The 26,257-nt window shown below is 44.4% G+C and overlaps 1 protein-coding gene across 7 annotated transcripts in view; it reads right to left on the bottom strand.

Moving 5' to 3' along the window:
- The window catches only part of KALRN (kalirin RhoGEF kinase), a 534,707-nt gene that overhangs the window by 52,898 nt on the left and 455,552 nt on the right, over window positions 1-26,257 (bottom strand). For 6 of the 7 annotated variants that reach the window (XR_012777086.1, XR_012777087.1, XM_075511728.1 and 3 more), the window contains 3 exons: window positions 8,538-8,821; window positions 7,567-7,671; window positions 1,698-1,828 (listed from right to left, as the gene is read on the bottom strand). Coding sequence is in view for 5 of the 7 variants with exons in the window: in XM_075511728.1 (XP_075367843.1) it covers window positions 1,698-1,828; window positions 7,567-7,671; window positions 8,538-8,821 (520 nt within the window). In the remaining 2 variants the exon portion in view is untranslated. Of the gene's footprint in view, window positions 1-1,697; window positions 1,829-7,566; window positions 7,672-8,537; window positions 8,822-17,346; window positions 18,653-26,257 lie in introns of those variants that run through there. The other variant, XM_075511732.1, reaches the window with a different exon arrangement.

The following is a 26,257-nucleotide window of genomic DNA, read 5'->3' as shown; positions in this document are numbered from 1 at the left end:
GAACAACACTACTCGATGAGACTATTGCCTTATTGCTCAGAGAAATGCAGCAATGAAGTCTGATGGAATAGGGTTTCCTAACACTGAGGCTAACTGCTGGTACGCACGTGCTGCCAGAGACACAGGAAATTACTGCTCATGCCTGTGCAAGGATTTAGCTGCTGGTTTGTGGGGAATGAGGAGTCACAGCTCAAGTTTGGAGCTCAGCTGCCTCATATGGCTATGGAATTAAACACAGCAAGCCGCAGAGATACAGAACACAGACACAAAGGAGCTGGAGAGGAGACAGATGTCTTGTGCTGAAAGCCACTAGCAGGTGCTCCTAAACATCCTGGCGTTTAGGAAATCTGGACGGAGGCAGCCACTAATTATGCGTAACACGCTGCCAGTCCCCTGCCAGAAGCCTCACACGCTCGGAAGCGTTACTGTATCTATGCTTGCAGTGGCAAAGGTCTCTGCACTAAAACTGCAACCTGCAGTTAGTTGCCAGTTGTCTCATTAACGAATTGCTACCGGAGAAACCCAAGAACTTGCAATATTGAAGAGCTTTTAGGAGACAGGCGTGGGCAGAGATGTTCCCTGCGGGAAGGCTGACAGCTGCCTAGTAGAAAACTTCTCCCATTCAGAGACACATCCAGGGGTGTCATGTCCCTGCCTGTTGCTGGGAGCTGGTCCAGTCCCTCCCTGTATTGCTCCTTTGGCTTCCTGCAACAAACTGCAGGAGCAAATGACGGCTTTCACAGACCTGTGACACGTTGCTCCTGCTTCCTTGTCTACACTGAACTACCTCCTTGTCCTCCCCGACTTGGTTTCCTTCCCTGCTTGGCATCTTTCCCAAATGGGCTGCTCTTCTTCCACCTCTCACCCTACCACGCGTTCCAATGAGACCTGTATGGACCGTTACTTTTCCCATCAATGTATGATTTGATTAGATAATTGCATTGCATTGTTAGTGTAAGAGGCAGTTTAAAGAAAACAGCTACCTGAGCTCTCTTTCATATAATTCTTGATTCTGTTTCCCCAATTCTCTGTGTCCTTCAGCCTAACCGTGCATTTAATCATGATAAGCTTTGAAGGCACAAGTGTTATTTCTGTTACATTGATGGGAGTGTACAGATATTTTTAAAAAACAACTTTCATGAGCTGTCACAATTTCTTTCCTCTCCCACTACCATGAACATGAGGGTTTCCCAGATGAAACTGTCTCTTCGGTGACATGTTTCCACCACAAATGCATCTGAATTCTGCCCCTTGTTTGCTAATAACTCAGGCAAAAAATTATTATCTCATTCAAAAAATCCTAGTGGGATTCTCTGTTCTTTTCCTTGAAGGTAACTAACAAGGTCAACCACATATCTCCCTTTGAGAGCTGATTTCATCTCCGGCAACGCAGTAATTACCAAGGCAAACATCTCAGTAATACTTGTCTAGCTGTTCAGAGGCTTTTACAGCAACAGGTATTTGCTATCTGGGGTAAAAGCTGCACTTTTTAAAGAGTGATGATGAACTTCCTGGGTGTGCAAGTACTTTTATAAAGTATTTTTACAGGTTAAGAAAAAACAGAAGCAAGCAGAACAGAGTTCAGAGTTTTACTCCCAGTTCCATGCTCATTCACTGACTACAAAGTATTCTTTCAGTGCAGCTATGTGTCTTCTTGGGTGCATATTTCAGAAAGAAGAACCAGCCAGACAACTTACATCCTGCCTCTCATTGCTTTGGCTTTTTGTTCCTCTTCAAGGTTTCGTGGGGGAGTTGAAGGCGTCATTCCTTCATTTAAGCAGCCAGTGGCATCTTTTAAGCTTCCTCGGTAAGATCCTCCTTCAAGGGTCTAAAAAAACCCCAAAGAACGATAGAATAAATATTATCCTTGAACTCCAGCGTTAGTGTTATCTTCTGTTTCAGGTCAGTTCTGCAATCAACACTGCAGTCTAAAACCAAGCAGAGTATTCAGCAATGCTTTCCCACAGGACTTAGTGAAACACAACCAAACTAGTTTCAAGTTGATATAAGAACCCCCCCAAAAAGCATTTAAACAGAGACGTCCTTTTGCCAGAAGGTGGAAAAAGATGTTCCAGTAGCCCCAGGATGAGAAAGCTCTTCCAAATTATTTCAAAACAACCTGAAAATATCCTGGTATGTCAATCAGAACCAGTGTTAGGCTGCACGTGGTCAGTGTTTCTCTGCCAAAGACTGAATGGGGATTCTTCGTAGTGAAGTAAAACACAAAATGGAACAGAAATAGATGGATACATAGTAACATTCCACAATAATTAAAGTTTTCCCCCAAATCCCTAGAAAGTAATTGCAACTGACCTAACAGCTGCGTGCAGGGGAGAGAAAATAAAGTATCCTCTGAAAATGCATCTAACTGGATTAATGAAATACTTTTCAATTTGTTAGTCCCTCGATGGAATAAACTATTTTGAGTAAATTTTCTGGGAACGTCCTTCTCGGTTTCCCATGTCACAAAGAGCTCCTTCACCACTTACTCCTTATCAAGCACCCTATGAACACAGATTATCTTCATGTACCAGCATCTCAAACCAAGAAAATACCAAAACCCTCTGAAATGATTGGCTAGATAAAGCTGCTTGCACAGAATTACACTAATTTAATGATCACTGTGGGGTTTTTTTGTTTTGATTTTAGTCTCTTCATCCTTCCAGTAAACGTAAGGAAATGAACCTTTGTAGGCTCATCATAACCCTGCTTTAATCCTGACTTGTTAATTAAGTTAAACTTGCTCGAAGCAAGCATTTACCTAATCTTAGAGGTCCTGGGACAAGTAGAAAAAGGTTTAGCTTTTCTATTAACATTCTGAACTGCTTCAGGGCAAACTTAAGAGAACCCAAGATATGAAACAGGATTTACTCCTTGTCCAGCAGACATGGGACTAGACAGGGAGAGCGCACGATACTGAAATTTTTGAACAAATTAAACCCAGAGCATTTTTATCGCTTATTCCACTCCCTGTCAGGTTGAGTTGACAAGGCAGATTAAAAGCAACACATGAATCTTTGTAAAATTAAAGCAGAGCTGTGATACTTCAAGCAGTTCTACTCTTTAGAGGGTCTTTTCAGGGAAGCCAGAATATTAAACAAATTTGCATGTTGGGTAGTAAAACTCCTGTGCCTCAGAACAAGCTTTAAAACAACACAAAAACATTCCACTGTGTAAAATATTTGAAAGAATACCAGCAAGACCCCAGAAAGAGTACAGTACAGTAGCTCATACTCTGCAAAGCCTGCTCCAAAAACACCTTTTGACTATGCAGCGCAGAGTCTACATGGCAACTTGAGCTGTAGGCTTCGTCTCATGTGGGGAGCAAAAATATTAGATACTCTACTGAGAAGCAGAGCACACAGGGTTAATAAAAGCATAGCAGATGAAGGTGGAAAGCAAGGAAACCAGAGACAAGAGGTAGACTTTAAAGCCCTTCCCTAGAGGGGCCTGTTGTGTACACAGTTTTCACAACACTAAACTTACCAGCTTACTTTTGACCAACTTTTCTATTGCACTGACAAGGTCCGCAGCAGTTGGGACATCGGAGGAGCTCTGTCGAGCAGCTAGCAAAGAAGAGGACTGCAAGACACCAGGTTGCAAAGGAAAAGCAAGTTAGCAGGATGAGAAGGGTGTAGGAAACCAGGGGTCAGTGAAGCAGCTTCTGAGACAGGAGAATGAACGTGGAAGGGGAGCAGGAAGGTTAGAGGACCACATGCATGGTCAAGTGAGTGAGTGTCGCCGTATCAGACAAGCACAGAATTGCCATCCACTTCTGGCTGCACATCCCCCTGCAGCAGTTCCAAGGCTGGGAACCAGGGAACAGCATCAAAGAACTGAAGTTGATTTGCAACCAGGCTACAATACTCTCAGCGTCTGTTGGTTCCTCCTTGAAAGGACAGCTACGGTCTCACAGGCTCCAGAAAATTGATCTTCTTACTGCAGATGCAAGAAATTACCCCCTGCCCCATACATACATATTTAATAAATGCAGTTAAGTACAAGGTACACATGGAGTTACAGACAATAGGGGAGGGAGGCAGGGGGGAACAAATCATTCCCCCTCCCTTCCCCACAGATCAACTGCAACTCCAAATGAACTCAGATGACACCTCCCATTCATGCAACTTCAGCCATCTAAAATGTGTATCTTTTCTCTCCCCTCTCTGCAATCAGTGGAGAGAAAACACCCCTACGTATCTCATCTATCCTAGGTACCTGGCACAGGAGGGCAGAAACACTCGTTGGAGATGCCCACTTTTCCCTATTGACATTAGTTAGAATATTTTCAGTCTCACTTCTCTATGCCTGTCTGTTGGTCACAGGTATTCGATTTTAGGTGCCTGACATCATGTCATGTCTTTGGATGTCTCCACATTCAGGTAGCCACAGCTAATAGCTGCTGGTTGTTACAAATCTCCAGAAACACTGAGTCCTCATCAATGTGCTACCCATGCATCTCCCATGGCGCTGCAAAGACTGGCCTCTGTGTGAAATATTCAGATGTGGTTTAAGTTTTTTGCTCTATATGGGCCTCTTCACCCCTTGGTCTTTGTCCTAAGAAACCTCACTTTGAAAACCCAAACTCATGTGATAGCTATGGGAATTGGTATTTATTAGCTCACCTGTATATACATTTCTTCTGAAGGAAATACGAGCACTGACTAAAACTATAAGCCCGCTGATAACCTGCTTTTGGCAGGCTGACACGGACTAAAGCATGGCTAAATTTTTATAAATTCTGCATTAAAATTATTAAAAAGCTTATCCATCTCTCAGCTACGTAATAAAGGTCTTCTGGAGAGCACCTATTTCAGCGAAGTCACCGTGCAGGTGCCAACGAACACGCATCTGAGATTAAATAGTGCTGGGGAGTGAGACGTGGAAATGGGATGGCAGGAATTAGGCAGCTGGCCACCTCTTTAAATGGCCCTTTGGGAAGGTTGCTCATGTTGAGTGACACAGCCCCAGGAGAAGAAAAAAAAGGCAAAGGAGACCAATCCCAACCAGAAGCCTTGTGACAAAGCAGAAGTGTGAACAGCCTGCCACTCCTCATCTTGGCTTTCACAAATAATACATCTAATCAACAGTTCTAATTACAACAACTACAAAAACTACAGGTAATCAGGCTGGTAATTGAAGAATTAGGCTGGTAATGCAGGAGTCTCATACAAATGTAAAAGCTCAGACAGCCTGTTTCACCTGCAATGCAGACAGACATGTCTAGGCAAAAAAAGAGTGAAAATAGGGACTTTGAAGAGATACTGGACAAATACATCGATGATAACTGTCAAACATACTAGCAGGAGGAGTCCAATTTTTGGAGGCACTAAACAGCTATTGCTTTCAGTTCTTTTAACTGAAATTGCTCAATATCTCTGAAAAGTAAATAACTGCAGGATTTTGAAGGGAGCATGGAAACATTTGCTGCCTACAAGTCTTTCAGGGTAAAATAAAACCCTTCTGTGATTGACGAGAGTCTGGTTTGTGTGGGGCAAATCGAAAAATGGTATTTCTATTTCCCAGGAAGTAAATTATGAATTTTTAATATGAAGATATCTTGCAATTTGTCTTTATAAGAGCCTCCAGGAGCAGCAAGGCACGATTATTGCTGCCTTGCAGATGGGCTCAGGGAAAGGTGCCACCGCCCGTACCGTGCAGACAGCTCCCACCTACCACTGCTACTGCCCCACGCTGCTGCTGGTCCAACCTAAGCCCATGCCTGTAAGCAGTAGCAGGACATGAGCAGGGAGCTCTGCCCAAATTAACACCGTCAAAGAACTTTTGGCTCCAGCATGACTCAAACATTGCTAACGTGGTGCTCCTGTGCCAGGGAATTCAGGAGCCATGTTTGTGAGGTTAAGTTTTTCTCCCCGATGACAAAAAGCGAGTAGGGGAAAAAAAGGAGAGAGAAAAAGGGTTTCAGGCGCATCTTGCTCTATTTAATCTTCTCTTTTAGGAGCGGGTGAAGAAACAGGATCCCAAAACACTCTATAAAGCTTAGACATCTGGAGTGGAAAACAGTTTAGGTCCACAACATTGGTGCTGTCAGAAATGTATTTAAGAAGTACTGAAATCACATGGCATGCTAAAAATCAAAAATAGTGACCTGACTAAAGCAGTTTTGTTTTTCTTTAAAAAAACACCAAAACAAACCCCCCAAAAAACCCAAAAAGCAAACTAACCCCAAAACATTTAGCTAAACACTGTGGGAAAAAGCCAGGAGCAACTGCTATTGTGCTGGGCATGGATCTACCATGGCTCTGCTTCACCGACCTTTTGCCTCTGCCCCTCACCAGACAGCCAGAGGCACCAGCAGTACTCAAAGGGCAAGAGTCCACGACTCCAGCTGCTTCCTTCTGGTCTTGCTGCCACCACAATGTCATAACATCTCCTGACAGATTAGCAGCAAGCCCCCACATCCTTTCCTCCATCATTCTGCTCCTTGAGTCCCAGAAATATTTGTGCCCTTCTCTCTCTGTATTTCCAAACTCCTGCCTGAACCTTCCCCAAGAATGTTCTGGGTTGGGTTTTTTCTGACAATTTATTAATCTCCCCTATCCTTGCTTCTTTGCATGCAGTAATTACAATCAGAGGATAGAGATACAGAAGTGGCAGTGCTAAAAACAGATGCCAGCAGGAAAGCAGGAAACAGCTAAACAGGAGGATGGATTTCTACAAGGGAGACGACAGCACCAGGAAAGGGTGGGGGAGGACACGTGCAGACAGGACCTGCACTGTGAATGCAAAGCACTGTCATAGCCATATTCAGAGATTCTCACTCCAAGTCCAAGAAAGCAACTGAAGGACTCTGCAAGCCACTGCACCATCTACCACAGCAAATGCTGACTTAACATTCAAGGGACCCTAGCTAACAGCAGAGAACTACCACCACCAGCATGGTGCACAAAGATGGGCAGACCTCCTGAGAGGAACTTAGATACCTTGTGGGCTTCTGCACTAACTGGAGCTGATGGACCATTCAGTGATGATCAGCCATATGTTCCAAAAATGCCAAATGATAGCACTGGGTAGGCTTTTCCATCTGCAAGTTTTAAAGCACTTCAGAACGGAGGGTGGATGGTGGGGCACAGACCGACAACGTTCCTGGACCCTAATCACACACAAAGCCTGAGTGGAGAGCCCAAGCTATCTAACTCTTGGTAAAGGTGGTATTTCTGGATTTAAGCAGACTCCACCATCTGTCCTACTCCTCAGGCCCAGGCTGCCACCAAATACCATTTCTGCTGCTATTGCAGACACCAATGGCACTTTTAAAACAGCCATGGAGAACATGCGTTATCAGCCTGAGTGGAATTTCTGACCATACACAACACAAGCGCACGACCGACCTGTCATGAAATGGGATGCCAGGGCTAAATTGCTTATCCAGCACTATTTGTAGGTCCAGTTGGTGAAAGGTATTATATCATGATTTGCACACAGGAGTCTCTTATAACCACAAGTCTAGGCCCTGGATACTAGAAGACCACTGTCAAACCACTGCGAGATGGCTATGTGAGAAATGCACTTAAACAGCAAACTGATGTAGCGGCGAGGTCTTACCATCTCATCTTGGGTTGGATCATTGTCAAAAATCTTCATAGGAGGAGGAAGAGGTGTGTGAGACTCTTCGTCTGGTTCATCTTCTCCCCAACCTTTCTTGCTCTTCTGAAAAAAAGTTAAATATAATTAGAAGCAGGGATGGGTTTCTTTTATCTTTTTAGATACCTGAGCCCTACCACCAGGCTTTGAGTCTGTTAATACTAATACTGGCTCAGTATTGCGTTGGGTGGAAAGAATTGCAGATAATGCTAAGCATCATGGAAGAGAAGCAATAAAGACATAAGGTTTTGCCGGTTAATCCTGGTGCATTCTAAGAGTTACAGAAATACAGTTTATAGGTCACCCAAGCAGCTAGGGTAGCTACAGCTGTCTGTGTGCTGATGGAAAAGTATTTTTTAATTTAAATGGAAACAGCTCAATGTACATCTTTTAAAATGTGTTCCTCTATTTGTGTTCAGTTAGTATCTTCTCCATTTTTGGCTTGTAATTCCTTATTCACTTTATCAGGAAAGAGCCATTCTGGCAAAGAACATGCCTGCAGAGAAACTGCGGCTACAAACACATAGCAGATTTAACAGAAACATGGCTACTTCTCTGAGTGTTTTCTTTCAATAAGGAATTACACTGCCACAGTAGGATAAAGGTGATATGAACGTCAGCAAAAAGTGATAACAGCTGCTCAAGAATAACTTCATTTCTATCCTTGGCAGCTTTCTAATAGACTATTAAAAAAAAAAAAATCTAGTCCAAGGATAATAATATATGCAGACTTTGAAATGCTTTTCCCTATATATTCCATTGCTCTTTGGATGACAATGCTGTTTGCAACACAGCTTCAATCAATGCAATTTTACACAATTCGCTGTTCCCTCTAGACCCTAAGGGAACTGCGTTTACTCGAGCATGAATCACACACCACAGAAGAGCCTATCAGAGATATGGTCTTTCCTGCAGCAAACGCCAACACACACCTCATCTGCACTGTCTCCTTGAGGAGTGGTTTCATCTCCGGTCTTTGGTGAGCCGAGGTCAAAGCTCTTCCTGCCATCTCGCACCTTCTTTTGTTTCTTGATGTTGCCCTCTGTCTTCCCGCTGTTCAGCCGGCGCACAGGACTAGTCAACCATTTCTTCAGGGTGTTGGTCGAGCGCTTGGGGCCAGGAGAGCTCTGGATGGAGTTGAGGGATGGCTGAGGTTGTAAGTTGGCCACTGAATCAGACTTGCCGCCGTTGTCATTGGAAGAGACTGAATATGCATCTGGAAGAAAACAATGCAGGTGAGAGATCATACCAGCACCTCCTCTATTTCCTAGTGCACATCAAACGCTTGGCAGTCCTAAAGTGTCAAAATACAACCTGTCTCGATGAAAGGTTTTGTGACCTATGGACATTGTGTAAACTTTATTGCACACCAGAGAGAGGAATATGCCCTGCAACAGGCATTCTTCACTATCTTACACACTTCTCTCCTTTCCTACCACGCTATCTGTCCTTATGAAAAGATGGCAAGCAGCAAAGTTACCTAGTTTCTGATGAGAGCCTGAATTTCATGATAAGTGCTGAATTTCTCAGCTTCTTCCCACAGATTTCATTGTGAATTGTCAGGAAGAAAATAAGCACAAAAAGCAGATTACTACAGGAGACCTGACAGCCACCAACACTTTGTCAGGTTCCAATTCCATAAATGTTTCTGAGCCATTTCCAGACGCCAATGACATTACTGTTAGTTAGACTACTTATTCACTTTTCAAGGTTATTTGAAGCACCTTAAAATTATCTCCTTTGCCCCTGAAAGCAATTTGTCAGAAGACTTCACACCTTCCCTAGAACTAAAAAACTGGAATGAACAACTACAAAAGATGACAAATTGTTCAAACCAAAGGAAACTCCCAAGAAGGAGGTACAAGGCAGGCTTAAAATTAAAAATATTTCCATTATATCCAAGCAGGAGATTCTGCTGAACTGTATCCAACTGCAATTATTGCTACACATGTTCAGACTAGCACCTTAGAAATGGGTGCAACCTCCCTTACTCCCCCCAAAAGCAACAGACCAAAGATGAGCCAATGTCAATAAGTCTTTAAAACCAAAGCAAACAAGTTGCCTGAAGATTTCTCAATTGCTCTTTAGGAACAAGTGCCCTGCTTTCACCTTTCTGAAACCATGGCAAGGCACTCCCTCCTCAGGAGCAATCAGGGACCGAGATGTTTAATCCCACACAGTTTAAGACAAAAAAAAATTTTTTTTTTTTTTTTTTTTTACAGAATTCAGAAATTGTCACACTCCTGTAAGATAAATCTCAGACTGTACATCATAAAGCAGACAGCTGATGTTATTAAACATTTTTAGATGGTTATCTCTGAATATTTTATCTGCCCCAGCAGAAAACAAAAACATAAGTTGCAGCACATGAAAATAGCCCGGTGCATCCAGATATTCTCAGTTCAGCAATAAGTATCATTAGAGATACTGGGTAGTACACATGCTGAGGGAGAGCTACTCTCCCAGACAATCGTTACCTATAGCGTTTTAGAAGCCAGTTCCTGCTACCTGCATGCAGAGCTCCTACCCCGCTGGGCAGAGCTGCTGCTCACAGCCGGCTACGCACCGAGCAGAGATTGCGGCCTGCCTTGTCTGCCAGCTTGTAAAATGCAGACCGTGAGAGTTATAATATTTTATGATATTTCATAACCATAGACAGCCTCCGTCAGAAGTTGAACTGATAATTTATTACATACCTGAGGTCAAAAGTTAGGTTTTTAGAACACGCGGAAATAATTGCAACAAGCTAGAGGAAGTCAAAGTTCATTTCCCAGACAGGAAGAAAATCCAAATCATCTGTCTTCTGACAACAGGAGTGAGCGTGAGAGGGGCTGGGAGGAGGACGGATCCCAGGTGGAGCTGCTGGGGTTTTTCTGACATTCCTCCATAAGGGCAAAGTAGCAGTCTTATCTCGAAAAGGCCTGAGTTTAGCCAGCTACCATTGATGTTATTTCATGCACACGAAGGGACGTTAAATCAACTAGCGCAAGATAATATTTGTCAGTGGCCAGCTTATCTTCCACTCAATAGGCTTGAGATACTTTCCTCTCGCAGGCTCCATGTGATGCTCTGGGAGTTTATCAGCGCACCTTGCGTCAGCAGCATTCAGGGTTTCGTGATTTTGATTTTGCAAGTGCCCTCGCCCCTCCATCCCCCAGCAGCACCGAAAGCCCCGCTGGCGGCAGGGGAAGCAGGAGGGCTCCTCGCCAAGGGGCTGCGCCGAGCAGGGTGCCCTCAGGTGCCCACGCTCCCGCTGCCGCTGCAGGAGGATCAATTTTGGGAATTACTGGTGCAAAGGGAGCTGGGCTGCAGTCATGGAAGGAGAAATGCTGGATGTGATGGCTTTGTGGAGGCTGCCACTGTCAGGGATGATCTGGGGCAAGCAGCCATATCACAGACTCACTGCCTCTGCTGGGGACCGGGCTCGGGGGGAGGCTGAGGAGAACCGAGGACAAGCTGATCTTCTCACATCTCGATGGGTTAATGTACAGAGAGGTTTTTACTACAGCTTGGAAGTAACGCAGTCCAAACCCCTACCTCCGGTCGATGGCACCTTGCCAATTCAACTTTTAGTAAGGGAAGGAGCTGATAGGAGGCTAAATGGAGCTTGGGACAACCCCGTCCACCCCGAGGATTTGTTACGGAGACGTGCATTCCTACCTCAGCCTGGCAGGCTCGAGGCAGGGCCAAACCCAGGAACCCGACGTCTGTGATGGAAGGGGCAGGGACCTCCCTTCCACCAGGAAATGCCCCTGGTTTTATGAGCAGGGCCAGGCCCTGGCCTTGCTGCCTCCCTCTCCTTTCCCCAGGCAGCACAGCCATGGCCGGGGCATGGACAGACACACAGCACCTCTCATACCGCGGTACTCTTCGCTTGAGGCTGTCCCGGGGAAGCGACGGTCAGTCATTGTCCCCCGTCATCCCGGGGAAGGCAGCAGATGGGCAGAAACACCCCAAGTCCCAAGCTGGCCCACAGCCCACAAGTCCCAAGCTGGCCCACAGCCCACCTTGCCTGCTTGCAGCAATTTTGTCCAAAGTTTAACCTAGAGCCAGGAAACCTCTGCAGACCGAACATCAGGCCTCCAGAGCCACAAGCCATGATGAAAGCCAACCCAAAGGTTTCCAGAGGCAGGTGTGTTACACCATGCAATGATCCCACTTGAACGAGGCTCTGGATTTTTCCCACTCAAGGTCATGCCTTTGGTGATGAAAAAGGCTATGTACCAGGGGGTTAGTAAATCTCAGTCGTGCCATGCTGCATGCAACCCTGGCAGATATGAAGTCTCCTTCTTTCTCCTTGTCCACTGGACTGCCCTGGCTGACCGCTGTAAGGCATCTGGGACAGAGCCTGGGCTTCACTTGGCCCATGCAGCCCAAGACTGGAAACGTGGCCTTATCTTGCCTGTACATGGTAACGTAGTCTCCGCTGGCTGGAGGATAGGCAAGGGGGTGGAAGAGAAAGGCTGGTATAAATCTCCCTTCTCCCCAGCCACCACGAGAGCCCCTCGAGGTGGGGTGAGTTTGCTCTACCCAGCACACTACACATGTACAAAGCTCATCGTCCCACTTCCCACCGTTGCCAAACACGTGCTATCCAAAAACCACACCGAGAGTCCACACACAATATTCATTAGCTTTTTCCTTTTCCTTTTTAAAGGAACTGCAAATATGGACACATTTGTGAGCAAGTCACACTCGCTGTTTGCCAGCCCTGCTGAGAATGATCTCCTTTGCACATAAAGCAGGTCACCTCAACATGTTCGCAGAGGCAGGACTGGAGCTCAAGGAAGAGCAGAGCTCACAAAATGAGACAGAAACATGCAACACAAAAAAATCTGCCAGGAAAGACTTTGGAGACAACCTCCTAAGCCGTGCTTGTGTAGCTCCACTGCTTCCACGGCACGTACGGCTACAAACACATTAATCGTGACACTTGATACTAGCCTAAGATCCAGACACCAGGTGGATCAAGCGGAAGAGGAGGACACGTTACCGTGCTCTTCTTGCAAAGCACTAGCACCTATGTGCTTTGCAAACTGTATTGGTAGAGCTATTTGGAAACACAGTTTGCTTAAGAAAAGCCAGAGAGCACTTTGGAAAAGATGCAGCGGCACATTGCGTGGTAATTCAGGCAGCCGCTGCTGCCCGCAAGGACCAACAAAGCAGTGGCTGCCCTCGCGCTGCAGTGGGTCTGCAGGAACGTCAGGGCTCGGCGGAGAGCTGCAGCGAGCAGTCATCCTGCCACCAACGTTCCGGGACACACGCATCTAAAAAAAGGTATTTGGTGAAGCGAAATGGGTGTAGGGAGGTCAGCAGACTAGTGTGGCTAGATTGATTTCCTGGCCAAACCATTCATTCAGACAGAAGAAATGATGGTTTCCAAAACACCCCTAAGCAAACCTCCAAGAAACTTCTGGCAATAGGACTGTGACAGATACTCAGCCAGACCGAAAAGCTGTAACATTCAGAGCTTTTGCACTGCTGGAGGCATGACATATTTGTTGTTGTTGCTCAAATGAACAGACGTCTATAAAAATACAGCTCTTTTACTTGAAAAATGGAAGGTTCCAGTTCTGTCCAACCTTGAGTGAAAGAAAAAAACGAAAATCTCATAGACCCGTTTTAGAGGCACAGTTGTATTCCCACTTGAGTCAGTAGGAATTACTGCTGGAACATAAATACAAGGGATTTTATTTTTACCTCCCTGTTCCCCAGAGCACACATGGGAGGGGAGGTCTGTCTGATCAGGCTCCTGCAGCGCCGGACTCATCTGCAGAACACGGATCTCTAATGGGGAAAGGGAAAGGCTTCTCAGAGCAACTCAGAAGAAAACATCAGGCTTCTCTTTTTGATCCATACTAACCACAGATCATATATGATAGGAAGGAAATATGCTTCCATAACCAGAAGTTAATACAGAATATAGCTATGAAGACAGGTGACTATGGCAGGACACAATCTTGCTTTAGGCGAGAAGAGGTGAATCATCTTCTGGTTTATGTATGGCTCCATTTGTCACCCCAGAAAAACAGCCTGAGAGAAAAGGATTTTTCCACAGAAGTCAAAGAAGATGAGCCAGAATGGTAACTCTGTAATCCTATTAGCGTGTGCATTTAAATCAACAATATTTTTGCAAAAATAATTCCACTCATGAATGAAAGCCAGTAACGACAATCTGACCGATGAGCACATAAATTAGCTCTGCTGTGCTCGATAGAGCCCATTTTCCATATTTAGTGATTCCTGTAAAATAACATTTCTGACAAAGATGGAATTGAATCAGATGTGGGTGAAAGACTAACTCGGTCTTTACTTGAGCTATCATTTCCTGAAGAACGGGAATCTCTGTACCAGAAAATCTTGGAAAGCAGGAGTCATCTAGACCCATCCTATGCACAAACAAAGCCTCTGTTAGTATTTCACACTAAACAAACCAGAATCATCTAAACCATCAAAATGCACCCTCTCCTGCCCTTTCCAAGAGCATCTCCTTCACCACACAGGCTGTAGGCTCCAGTTCACAGCTCTCAGCCCCTTGAGGCTTTACACTCTCCCTTGGGAAATGCTGCTGAGAGGGCCACCTCAGATCTGCTCAAGGCTTCCGGGCTAAAGCTCTACTAGACGGACGCAAAGATGGCAGAACGAGGTATGAAAACCGCTTCTTTGGTCTCTTCTGTGCTTTTGTATTAAATGTGCAAAACACGCTCAGTGAAACATTTTTATTGGCACGAGTCAGGGTTACAAAACTTTGTGGCTTAGGCAGATGACAGTACGGATCCCAGTTTTAGTGTTAGAGCCTATTCTGCCTGTAAAACCTGGCATGGATTTGCAAAAATTTGGGAGGTAACAACATTTGGATAATACAAAGTCATTTTACAGCTATTCCTCAAGTGAAAACACTAGTTCATAACAACGTAAATAAGGAATCTGACAACTTCTAATGTCAACAGATAAACTGTCTCCTGAGGCACTGCCTCCAAAAAAGGGTCCAGCGAAGAACAGAAGTGAACATGAGGAAATTTTCAGTGCCCATGTCAGACAAAGATAGAGGACAACTGGCTTGAAAAGCCCTTTAGATTAGAAGTATGTTAAACTTTCGCAATGGAATTACAAAACTCGCCCTGGAGTCCTCCACTGCTCCCCATCCGCTCTACACGTGTCCAGCCACAGACCTGCCCCGTGCTTCGGCTCGAGGGAAAAATGAGATGAGACCACGCAGAACCCCATTTCACACCAGAGGGTAAAGACACGTTCAAACTACGCCATTGAAATCTAAATGCAAATTTTGCTCTGAGATTCAAATGTTCTCCCTAACTTTATAATCTCCTGGAAATGAGCAGAACTGAGAAGGTTGAACTGAATTTTCTGTTTGTGTCTTAGAGTATCATTTGAAGCTTCAACCTCGAAGTAACATCAAAAGGCACAAATCAATCTGGCAGGATTCTCACAATTCCATTTACATGGATGAAATGACTTCTGTCCAAACTCAAGAAGAGTGGTATGGAGTTAAATATTTTATGCAAAAGTTTCCAGTCCAATCGAGAAAGTAGCCTACACTGCTAAAAGCAGATGTACTTGACAAACTTTCCAATCACTGTAATGTAAAAACTGAAAATTTGACTTTCTGTTTCACTGCCAACATGCAAACAAGACTAAGTTCCAAAAAGAACAGGGGGAAAAAAAGGACCAAAACCTAAATTAATCACATAAGATTCAGAACACACTGTTTCTTTATTGAATAGCTGATATTTCTTGGAAATGGGAAAGAAGAGCTGCTTTGAGATAGAGGATGATCTGCAGAGTTCCCTTTAGCTACACTGCAAAGCAGGGGAAGCTCCTGGGGGATTTTGCATACGGGTTTTGCCTTTGGGAAATGGTCACCTCTCTGTTGGTTTTAATATTCAACTTCCTGATCATTACTTCCAGGTAGAAACCTAAGCCGAGGAAAACAAGCACTCGCCTAGGTGGGGTGGGCAAACACCGTCGCTCGGCGCAGCTCATTTTTGTGGCAGGCAACTGCTCACCTCATGCTCTCGGCAGGCAAGGAGCTGTGCGCGCTTTTGCCTAAGGGTGATGCAGAGCGGGAATCGCACCCTGTAGGAGCCTCTCTCTTTCCATTAACTACAGAGGGAGTCCGAGGAAATTACACCCTTAGCTAAATTTAGTTCTTGTGAATCCCCTTCCCACATTTGAGTATGTTTCATAGCAGGCCGATCTCGCAGCAGGAAATGATTAGCTGAAGTTAAGCATCTGACAATTCACTTTAATGAGCAATAACTCATGGCAACCCGCCATTAGCTTCAGTTGAATAGCTTTTATTTTTAGCTGGTGTTGCTCAGATGCGGCTTTCATCCAGCATGTGCTGGGAAAGCTGACATCCCAAAGTAGTCTCCAGGTCTTGGTTGTGCCAGTCGGAGTGTCAGGGCTCGAGAGCTCCAGTTCCTGGAGGTCAGAGAAAAGTCACTGCAGTTCTGGGAAAGTTTCAAAGAGTGAGATAAAACCAAAAGCCTGGAGAAACAGCACAGAGGCGCACAGTCTCAAGAGACCTTGCAAGAAAAGTTACTGAAATCCTGAGAGCATGCTGAATGAGTGAGCTGGATCTCCAGGGAGAGAAACAGCACAAGGGGAAGGCACAGAGAGCGAGCCTGCTGAAATAGAACATGACTTTGGTACTGTCCAAGAGTGCCTAGTGAGAGAAGAGCTACAGAAGTCATCTCTATTGTATCTGCTGCTTCACGTGGACCTAAAGCTGTTGTCAGAGGTGACTGTAGGGAGGGCACGGGGAAAAGAGGAAAATGAGTCCTCGGATGAATACAGGGCAGGGCCTTGTTTCCTATGGATGAGCATTTAAGCGAGTAGCTGCTGCACATGAGGGCAGAACATGTCCTTGTACCTCTGAAGAGACTCTCAGGAAAGTGTGCAACTCAACCCCATGGCACCAAGCACTTGAACAGCAGCCGAAACATCTGCGGTCCTCCTCTCTGGGTGTCCCACTCAAACGTGATTCCCTATAACAGCTTACAACTGCGATGGGTATCTATGACTTCTCCGGTGGGAGGTTGGAGCCTTTTTCTCTCTGTTTATCAGCTGACAAATTCATCCTGCTTCAGAGTCCCATCTGACCCCTCCCATAAGCTGCTGTGAGTTCATGACAGGAATAATAAGAGAGCAAACATCCACAGAGTGAATCCACCAACCCGTTGGTAGGTGAGATACTCCTAGCCAGCTCCTATCCCAAAATACTATGAGATACGTACGTTATTGGCCTGCCTTGAGTCCTTCAAGGGAACCTTGCTTATCTCCCCAAGAAAGCAACAACTTTTTAGAATAGGTTTTTACTGAATAAAAGGGTGTGGAAAAGCTCAGACAAAGAGTGTTTGCTCCACACAGCAGAGTCTGAGGCCAGACGCAGTATTTCTACGCACTTGATTTCATTCACCCATTCTCTTGCCTCGGGTTTGTGCCCAGCACACGTCCCAGACCAGTCCAGAGCACAGCAAGAGCAAGTCCAACACATCTGCTGGGACTGCACGTCGGAGCAGCCTTCCCGTAACGCCTCACAGCTGGGAGAGCAGATTTCTGAAGTCAAGAGGCACGCATTTTGCTTTAGCAAAGAAAGGAAATAAAAAGTCAAGACTAACAAGATCCAGAAAGGGCATGCTTTTTTTTTTTTTTTTTTGAACAAATCAACATTTATTTCAATTTAGTCAAACAACTCGTTGAAGCACTTCTCTAAGTTCTACTTTACATTTTGTATTTACACTGTCCTCGTTCTGTGACAAAAATAAAGTAATCCCCGAACCTAAAGTTTCCAGAATAAGTGTCGCTAGCAGCAAAAAGAACAAAACCCCAAACACAAAGCAAAAATCCCCCTTGATATATTTTGATAGGAGACTTATGCATGTTCCATAAAAAAGTTTTAACCCTGAACCTTTATGGAAACCTATATGGGATGATGTGGGGTAAAACATCTTGTTTGAAGCTGAACAAGAAGAGCAGCGTTTGCTGGCCTTTGCAAGTACACTGTTACTTTTAGCATAAGGAACTGTGAAATGCTTAGACACCCACATAGAAGCAGACTTTTTAACTTTGATCTAAGCAGTTCAGCTCTGCTCGGAGCATAACGGTACCAGAGCTGGCGAATACCATCTTTTATCCTGGTGGTGGGCACAAAACCAAACTCTATTACACATGGTTTCCAAGCAGCTGTTAGTACAACACAAGCCTTATTCTTCTGCGAACTGTCAAGGGTCAGCTTCATTCAGCAGCTCCCAAATTGAGCTACTGTAAGAATTTTGAAGTAATTTCTCAGTTAAATGACATCATTACTAAGGTCAACTCTGCCTTACGCTTGAAGCCAGCAACGTCTATGACAAGGTGGACCGCTCTGCTTAACGGGGGGAGAGGAGGGAGGAGGACGACATTTGAATATTGTATTTATGTCTCCCTACCTCAAGGGAAACTGTGGCTATGTACCCAAACAATTCCTCATGGAAACAACAAAACAGTATCGGTGACAAAATAAATTGGAATTGGAAAAAAAAGCAAGAACAGAACCCAAAGCTTTTTGGGATAGGAAGAAAAACTGCATGTCGGGAAAGAAGGGATTGGTCATTAAACTTTCCAGGCACACACAGGGCTCAGAAAGCACAGAAAACAAGCAGAACAAACAAACACAACTGTGTGCATCTTAGCGTCAGCTTCTTTTGCCAAATGCAGTAGCTTCCAACATTCAGCAGCTGTCTCTTGCTTTCTAGTGCTGTGGAGTTCTCTTTGGTACTTGGAGGCTGTCAGGAGCTCCGGGCAAAGAGAAAGTCTTTGTCCATTTACCAACCAATTCCAAAGGCGCTGATCTTGAATAACTTTACTAAGCAAGAGTGACACAGATGTCTAGGAAAGGGGGCTTTTCTCTTAGTAAAGTTGTGGTAGGTGCAGTGGAAACCCAAGGCAATCTACATGCTTGTCAAATTGTGCCTAGGTAAGAACAGAGTCCTCCATGAACGTCTCTCATTTGTTCACTCTTAAATTATTCAGGCTCTGACAGCCCCTGAAAAGAAAAGAACGGAATAAGAATAAGTTGCAAGTGGTGCAGGGCAAGAGTGGACACCACGTAACCACCAAGAACAACGAGGTTGGGGTGTTTGACGACAGACACACTGCAGCCGGAGCCTCCAGGGCTGGTGCCCAAAGCAGCTTCCTCCATGCCCTTGTCCTCCAGAAATACTAGCGGAAAATACAAGCTCACAGCAAAGGTACTGGTTGGGATGAATTAAAAGAAGTAATGAATGAAGTAAATGCAAACAGCGGTTTGGAAATAAAAGACACAGATAGGAACTGCTGGTGCTTGTGATGCTTTGCTCTTTGAACACGGCACAGGGAAATGGCTAAGCAGCTCGGAGACTTTTAAGTGCACACTCAAGACTATCAGTTAGATTTGTGGAAAGCTTTAATTCACTCAGCTTAAGTAGGAAAATCAGAACATCACTTGCCGTCCCATATAACAGGCTCACGCGATCTACGTCTTGGTTTTTTGTTTGACAGCTCTCTCCAGGGCAGGGAGCAAATCTGTGAGGAACCTTCCCCGTGGTGCCGGTCAACAAGTTTATCAAATTTCAGGTGATGAAATCACTACTACTCTCTATCTGCGTCAGCAAGAAAGATGGGATGGGAACTTGAAGTCTCAGAGAGCATCTGCTGCATGGGAACAGGAGAGCTCTCTGCAGCACCCTGCCGAGGTCTCAGCCCTCTGAAGCTGTGCAAGTGCCTTGACCCAGCCACCAGCCTTCCCAATAATGCTAGTCCTGAGAAACTCATCGATTTTGACTTCTGGAGGGCCACACGGAGCCTCCCATGGCTTTTATGGTACCTATACCATTGCTCCTTACCAGCAGCCTCCTCACGGAAAAAATTCTACATCCAGCTTAGCAGAGATGTGGAAAAGTGCACTGCATAAACTGCACTGCTTCATTCCCAAATGCATCACTGCGTCTCATCGCAAATAGCTGTAAAAGTGCTCTACCAAGCAACATGCCTAATAAGCGATTATCATTACAAAAGCCGTCTTCACTATTGCTGAGTAGTTGCTTTCTTTCAGCCCCATCTTTCAAAGTAATTAGGAAAAAGAAACACTTATTTGAACACAACAGCAAGGGCTGGACTGGTCTAGCAGCAGAGGCTCTTTGATTCTGGAAAGACTTTGTCGAATAGGGGTGATCTCTTACTGCAATGTATGACGTCTGATCACAGACATCCACCTGTCTGATAGTTTAGTATCTCCAGGACAAGTGAGTGCAGTGAATATTCAGCAAGAATTAGCCCTTAGATGTTTGTCTGGAGCTTCCCTTGCTTGAGGTTTTTCTTAGGCACACTGCCAGATCAAATTCTACGGCAGCACAGCTCTGAGCAGCTACAGCCCTCCCTGAGCAGCCCAGGATGTTCAAGCCTGAGTAATCTCTCTGATACGAAGACAAAGTCAACTAAGATGCTGCTGTCTGCTCAGCACCTGCGTCCTGGCAGGAGCTGTGCTCTGCTATTGCAGAGTTGAAGTTACTACCGTAACATTCAAAGTGTTTGCCTCCTTCTTGCCTAAAGCTATAGTTTTCCTTCTGCTGCCCTAGCAAGGATCCCTGTTGGTTAATACTTATTCCATTTCCTAAAGAAATCTATTCAGCCTCCACATGCTTCAGCTGAGAGCGATGTTTGAATATCATGTTGATCCTCAGGGTTCAAACTACAGAAGGTACAAAGAATACCAGACTTGAGGCACTTCAATGGTATTAGCTGTGAATCATCTTTTTATATTGTACCACTCAGATACATTTGGATCTCAAATACATTTGCATTTCTAATTAAAACAGGTTACCATTAGTAACTAAAGAATGTCTTAAATCAGAATCCTTAGGCCATAAAAGCTAATTGCATGATGCTGAAACTGGATTTCAAAAATATACATATTATACCCCCTGCAGGATTAATTAGGCAACATCTCTTCAAAAGAGTTCTCAAAAGTGTATTTATTCAGCATGTGGTTAAATTATACTGGGTTGTGCAACACTTTTCATAGCCTGCCTTGGCGCACGCTTCTGCGGCAGCAGACAGCTGGGGCCTTGTTTGTCAGGAGTGCTCAACATGGGCAAATCTGATTCGGGACCGCGGCGAACCCCAGCCGATGAGAAGGAACACACATGCTGGTTCATGCTCTCTGCCGCACAACCACCTAGATGCTGCCTTCACCCCTAATGCAATCGTGCCGCTCCCCGCTGCGCAGCGGGGGTTGCTTTAGCCACAGTTAACTGCTGCCGCTGAACAAGATGCTCTCGGGTACGTGTGTGATGTGCTTCCTAGGACACGCAGGCCTATAAAAAGGCTGAAACCAACTGGTAGATATAAATCTGGAAGCTATAACTGCTGATTATTTGATGCTCGTTTTGTCACCAATTCCCTACGTGACCTCAAGAAAGTTTCAGAGTGCTCACTGAACTGTAATGTGTTTTCAGGTAGGTTAAGACTGTACGCCATGTCTTGGGGATGTAAGAAACCTCTGTTTACTAAAGCTGCATGTGCATTATGAAGGGAGGAGAAAAAAAAAAACCAAACAACATGGCATAACAGGGCACATCCTCAGCTGCCATACTCTGTAGCTGTAATTGTCAGCAAGCCTAAAGAGCATGACAAAGTGTCCTCAGTGGATTTAGCTGTAGCTGGGGATGTGCCACTCCCAGCTCTCCTTGTGTGCTCAGAGCTGCTTGCTCCATGTGAAACCTGAACATGGAAAAATGCCCGGAAAATGTAAGAGTGGAGATACCTCCAGGGTCACTAAATCCAGTCCCTTCTTATCACAGGTAAGAGTCCATCTCCTTCCTAAATGTTTACTTCAGTGCTGTCTTGTGCTAGTGAACAAGGGATCTTTGCTCAAAACTGACATAGACTGTATTTGTGCTTTCCTATATAGGGTGACATTAAATCTCCATGTTTAATTTACAACCTTTCAATACAAAAGATAAAAATCTCCACCAGAAACCACCTACAGATTCCTCAGGATCACATTTGCTAATGGGTTCCCAGCAGGTCTGGCTCCCCGGCTTCACCCCTTTGTGCAACTTTACAGCCTTGCACAGCCTGGAAGATAATTTTGCAGGGATCCCAGATTTCAGAGTTGTTGAGCTGTACCAGGACTAGCAATGGCTGTAACACACGGAACAACCAAGTGCATTGGGGTGCGATAAGGGCAACAGAACAGCAATTACTAACTCCTCATGTGACAACACACAAAACAGGAGATGTATTTTTTCCATTTTCCAAAAGTACGGAGCAACCACAGTTCCCGTAACAGTAGAGGAGCACCTGTAAGCATTGGGAAGTGCTGGGAGGTGAGGGAGTAAGAAGGTCACCAGAGCTATGCTGGGCTTTCTGCAACGTGATGTTATGCATGCTACATTAGAGAAAAGCAAACGACAAGTACGTAAACTGAAGCGTATATAATGGCTCTCTCCCCATCAAAGAAGAAACCCCCATGGCTGTTCCATTATTAACGGCTGTAATTCAGATTGCAGGTTCTATTTCTCATCTCATTAGGACTTCGTTGGTGAAATTTTCATATTTTGTCCTAATTATCTGAAAGGAGCCCAGGTGACATGGGTGATTTCCATGTTCTCAGCCTGCCGGAGAGAGGATTGCAGGGCTGGTCCAGGACAGAGGCTGATGGATTGAGAGGCACATGAAACTCGACAGGAGAGATGATGGGATGCACTAACTACCTTTAATCCAAGGAACAGTTTGTGTTTCAGCATAATCAGCCACATCAAACATTATGAACTAAAAGCAAACAGGTTAATTTTTGGTTTGTGGTTTTCCAACGGGAAAGAACATTAGCCAGGGGAGACGTTTGAGCATACCTTGTTAGGTATTTTCTAATAATTCTTTACATGTGCTGAAGTCCTGCTTATGATCGACAGATCTTTTTTAAGAAAACAGCCAGATGTGCTTCTGTAGTTGTTTTTAAAAGTACCTTTACATGACATTGAACTGCGTGATGCAATATTAGCAATTGAACTGTTCTGCAATAGCAACCGATGCAGTGGCTAAACTGGCAGAGAACTGGATTTCCTTACTGAATGGAAAGCCACATCTGTAGACCCCTGCTGTAATCACTAACCGCCCAACCAATTCTTCTCTTTTTAAAAGAAATTGCAACTTTTGCCAAAGATGAAAATGTTTTCATAAAGCCTGTTAACAGACAAGAATTACACTGAAATGTAACAGTGTTCTGGTGTGTTTGAGAAGTATCTTGATGCTATTTTTAGACTGAAACATTTTGAGGTTTGGGGTTTTTTAACTTTAAAATGATAGATTAGTTTTCCTAATACATACACAAGTTTTAACAAGGTGTATGCTGAAACCTAACGGTTTGGAAAAAAAAACAAAATCCTTCTGGGGTCATGTGAAATAACTGCCCTTTTTGTTTCACTTCAAAATGGATAGATTTTATTTCAGCATCCGTGCATTGAATTCCTAAACAATACATCTATCTGGCAGTTATTTTATAGGAAAGCAGCATGTTTAGTTACCCCATGCTCTTTGCAGTGAACAGGGAGTTACCCAAGCTATATTTTTCACAATTATCTGTTCTCTTTCCCTTAGAATAAAGTTTCCCTTCTTCAGGGTTTTGACAAGATGAATAAAGCCTTGAGAATTCTTACATGCTTCATGGAGTGAATGGGAGGTTTAGGAGCTTTGCCTGCATAAAAGCAAACCCCATGTTTCTTAAAAGCTGGATGAATGTATAAAAGTTGAAAACAACGCAGCAATCTGAATAATAAGGATCCCCACCACGCATTCACCCCCAGACTAGTAACTGAAAGCTGATCTTTATAGAAGCTCTTGCTATCTATGTTACACATATGAATTAAGACCTGAAAGTTTATTTTCTGTACAACTTTTGTCACATCCTGTATATAATCACATCTTAAAAGATAAGGCTGCAAGATCAGTCACAAGAGACACACAAAGCTGGAGGATGAGGGGCTAGCTTGCGTTGGAAGAGTTAGAGTTGTCTAGCAGTGTGTGTAAGTTTCAAAAAAGAAAAAATAACACTAGTATCACTTGGATCTTGGGAACTGAGAGAAAGTTGTTAAAGCATCCCAAACACTGGCACTGATACGATAAACATCAGATTTAGAGAGTGGCTGGTGGAAGATGAGAACGGTGAGCAGAGAGTCACGGGCAGCAACCAGCACTTTGAAAAACCTCAAACCTCCTGTGCTCTTGGACACTTTGTATTTTGCAGTAACACAGACCCACTGAAAACTTGACCTGCTGTATCCACGAACAAGGCTTCTACCCTCAAAAAACCCTCCTGTGAACAGGTAAGATTTAACAACACTTAAAACTAAATCATCCTAAAAAGAGCTCACTGTTCCCCCAGCCCGCCAACAGAGCAGTGGCCATCCTTCTCCTTCAGCTGTCTACATTGAGACGTTGCTCGTCAGCCTCAGGACTTCTGCTGAAATCCTCCTACGTCTCATTGCCACGTTCAAGGGAGGACATGCCCACGCACACAAATACTAACAGGTTCAGAGCAGTGAGTCTTTATTTACTCCAAAAGACTGGCATGGGCACTGTCAGGCACGCTTTTGGGACACACTTAGCTCAGGACTATCTGTCAGGAGGGTGTAGAGCAGGTGTGGGAAAGCACGTTTCCACGCTAACAAAAAGAGCGACTTTTTTTGCTCTTTGCTTTCTTGCTCTTTTGACTTTTTTGCAAGTATTCACCTTGTCATGTTAATCCTGCTTGCTCAACTGAGCAGCATTTTCATCAGCTCTTTTGTCCCTTCCAATAACTATCTGCCATGACCTACTCCAACTCCTGACTCAGGCTGTGGAGGTGGGAAAACGCAGGACTTGGAAGAGATGTTCTGGGCTTACCAGTTTTCTCTTAATAGAGCTGGAAGAAAATAACAACTCTCCCAAACCTCACCAGAGCCATTTGCTTGTGAACCTGCCAGGAGAAAGAGCCGAGAACAACTCTAGCATGAGAGAGAGACTGTGCACAAAAGACCAGTACACTTGATCCTCTTGACTTTACTGAGATGCAACTAATATGCAACAGATGGACTTCACCCAAAGAGTATATTTGGGGAAGGTAACAGTTTCCTCATATTTCTCATTCAGGAAGGACCAGGAAACTGAGTGAGCTTTGGTTGACACCCTTAATTTTACTATTGTTTTCTCCTCTGCCTCAATTTTGACAGAACTGCTTTGGCCATGCATTCCATTACGCTTTACAGAGTGTAACCATGGCTGAGCCTGAAACACTAAATAAAATATGTTCAAATTAGGAAATGTTATGGGCTTGAATATATTACTGCAGATCACTCTCTTGCTACCACTCAGCACAAAGGTACCAGTTTCCTTAGCAAAGCTCTGCAGCTCACTAAACCAGTGTCAGCATCTTCTATAAAAAGCACCATCAGATCTCACTTTTTACCTAATGAAGAAATAACTTTTATTAACATGCTGTTGACAGCCCCTGTAATGATGCCGGTTTGCCCAACTTCCAGTTAAGGCTCTGTTTCTGAACAGCTAGCAAAGATGTACAAGGCGGCTGGCTGAACTCCCTTTGCTGCACATTAGTCACCCTCACTCTGTCAAGAGAAGCTTACTTTGTTAATCTTACAGCAAAGAGGTTCACCAGGCTGAGCCAGTAACAAATCAAAGACTCAGGGAAGGATAGCAAGAAGAAGAAAAGGAAGGAAAGAAAGAAAAAGAGGACAGTAAAACAAAAAAATGCAGAAAGAAGAGCAAAACTGTAGGAGATAAGAGAAAAGAAGCCAGAGGGACAGGAAATTTAAATAAGAGCTTTACCAGGAGCTTAGCACAGACACAAACCCACTCGATCTTTCATTTTTAACACACTGAGATTAAAGGTTTGACATTCAGATTAAATTTCTTTTGTTCTGAAATGGAAAGTTTGGATACAACTGGCAGCCTGCTCAGAAGAGCAACTGTTCAAGGAGGTAGAGGGAATGTTCTTTATTGAAGCCAATACGACACATCCATTTAAATCCATCTTCCCTGTTTCTGGCTACCCTCAAGTAAAAAGCATTTTATATTCTCGCCTGAAGCCACTCTGCAGCCACATAATATTACCTTGAACAGGGTGTAAAGTGTTGCACTGTAAAGTTATGCTGACAATAGATTACTTTTAACCACAGACCCTTTTCTTTAGGCTGTACCTGATGCACTCATAGCTAGCTTCTGAAGTCCAGTGGATGGGAACATTCTCCTTGTGCTTGAAGAAAAGTATTTCCTACACCTTGTTAGTGCTTTCCACCCTCCTGGTGCCCCTTAGGGCAATGAGACCCCAGTGTGCTCCAGGTAGGGCTAGAACTGAATGAGGTGAACTACTGCAAAGAAATGTCCTCTAAATAAGGCTCTGGATATAATACAGCACACAGAATTTAACTTCTAGGTTAAATCTGAGTCACTGACTAGTCTTCACAGCCCCCTGTGCATGAGAGCCTGGAGTTCAGTCTCCACCTGACCCAAGCTCCATGCACTCACTGCTGAGCTTCGGAGCTCTGTGCTGAAGGTAGTGCAGAGTAATGGCACTCACCCACTGGACTTTGCTCTGTGTTTACAGGCGACAAAGTTT

The sequence above is a fragment of the Mycteria americana genome, chromosome 9 (assembly GCF_035582795.1).
Source record: "Mycteria americana isolate JAX WOST 10 ecotype Jacksonville Zoo and Gardens chromosome 9, USCA_MyAme_1.0, whole genome shotgun sequence".
Taxonomy (NCBI): Eukaryota; Metazoa; Chordata; class Aves; order Ciconiiformes; family Ciconiidae; genus Mycteria; species Mycteria americana.
This window is presented reverse-complemented; position numbering and strand designations above follow the sequence as displayed.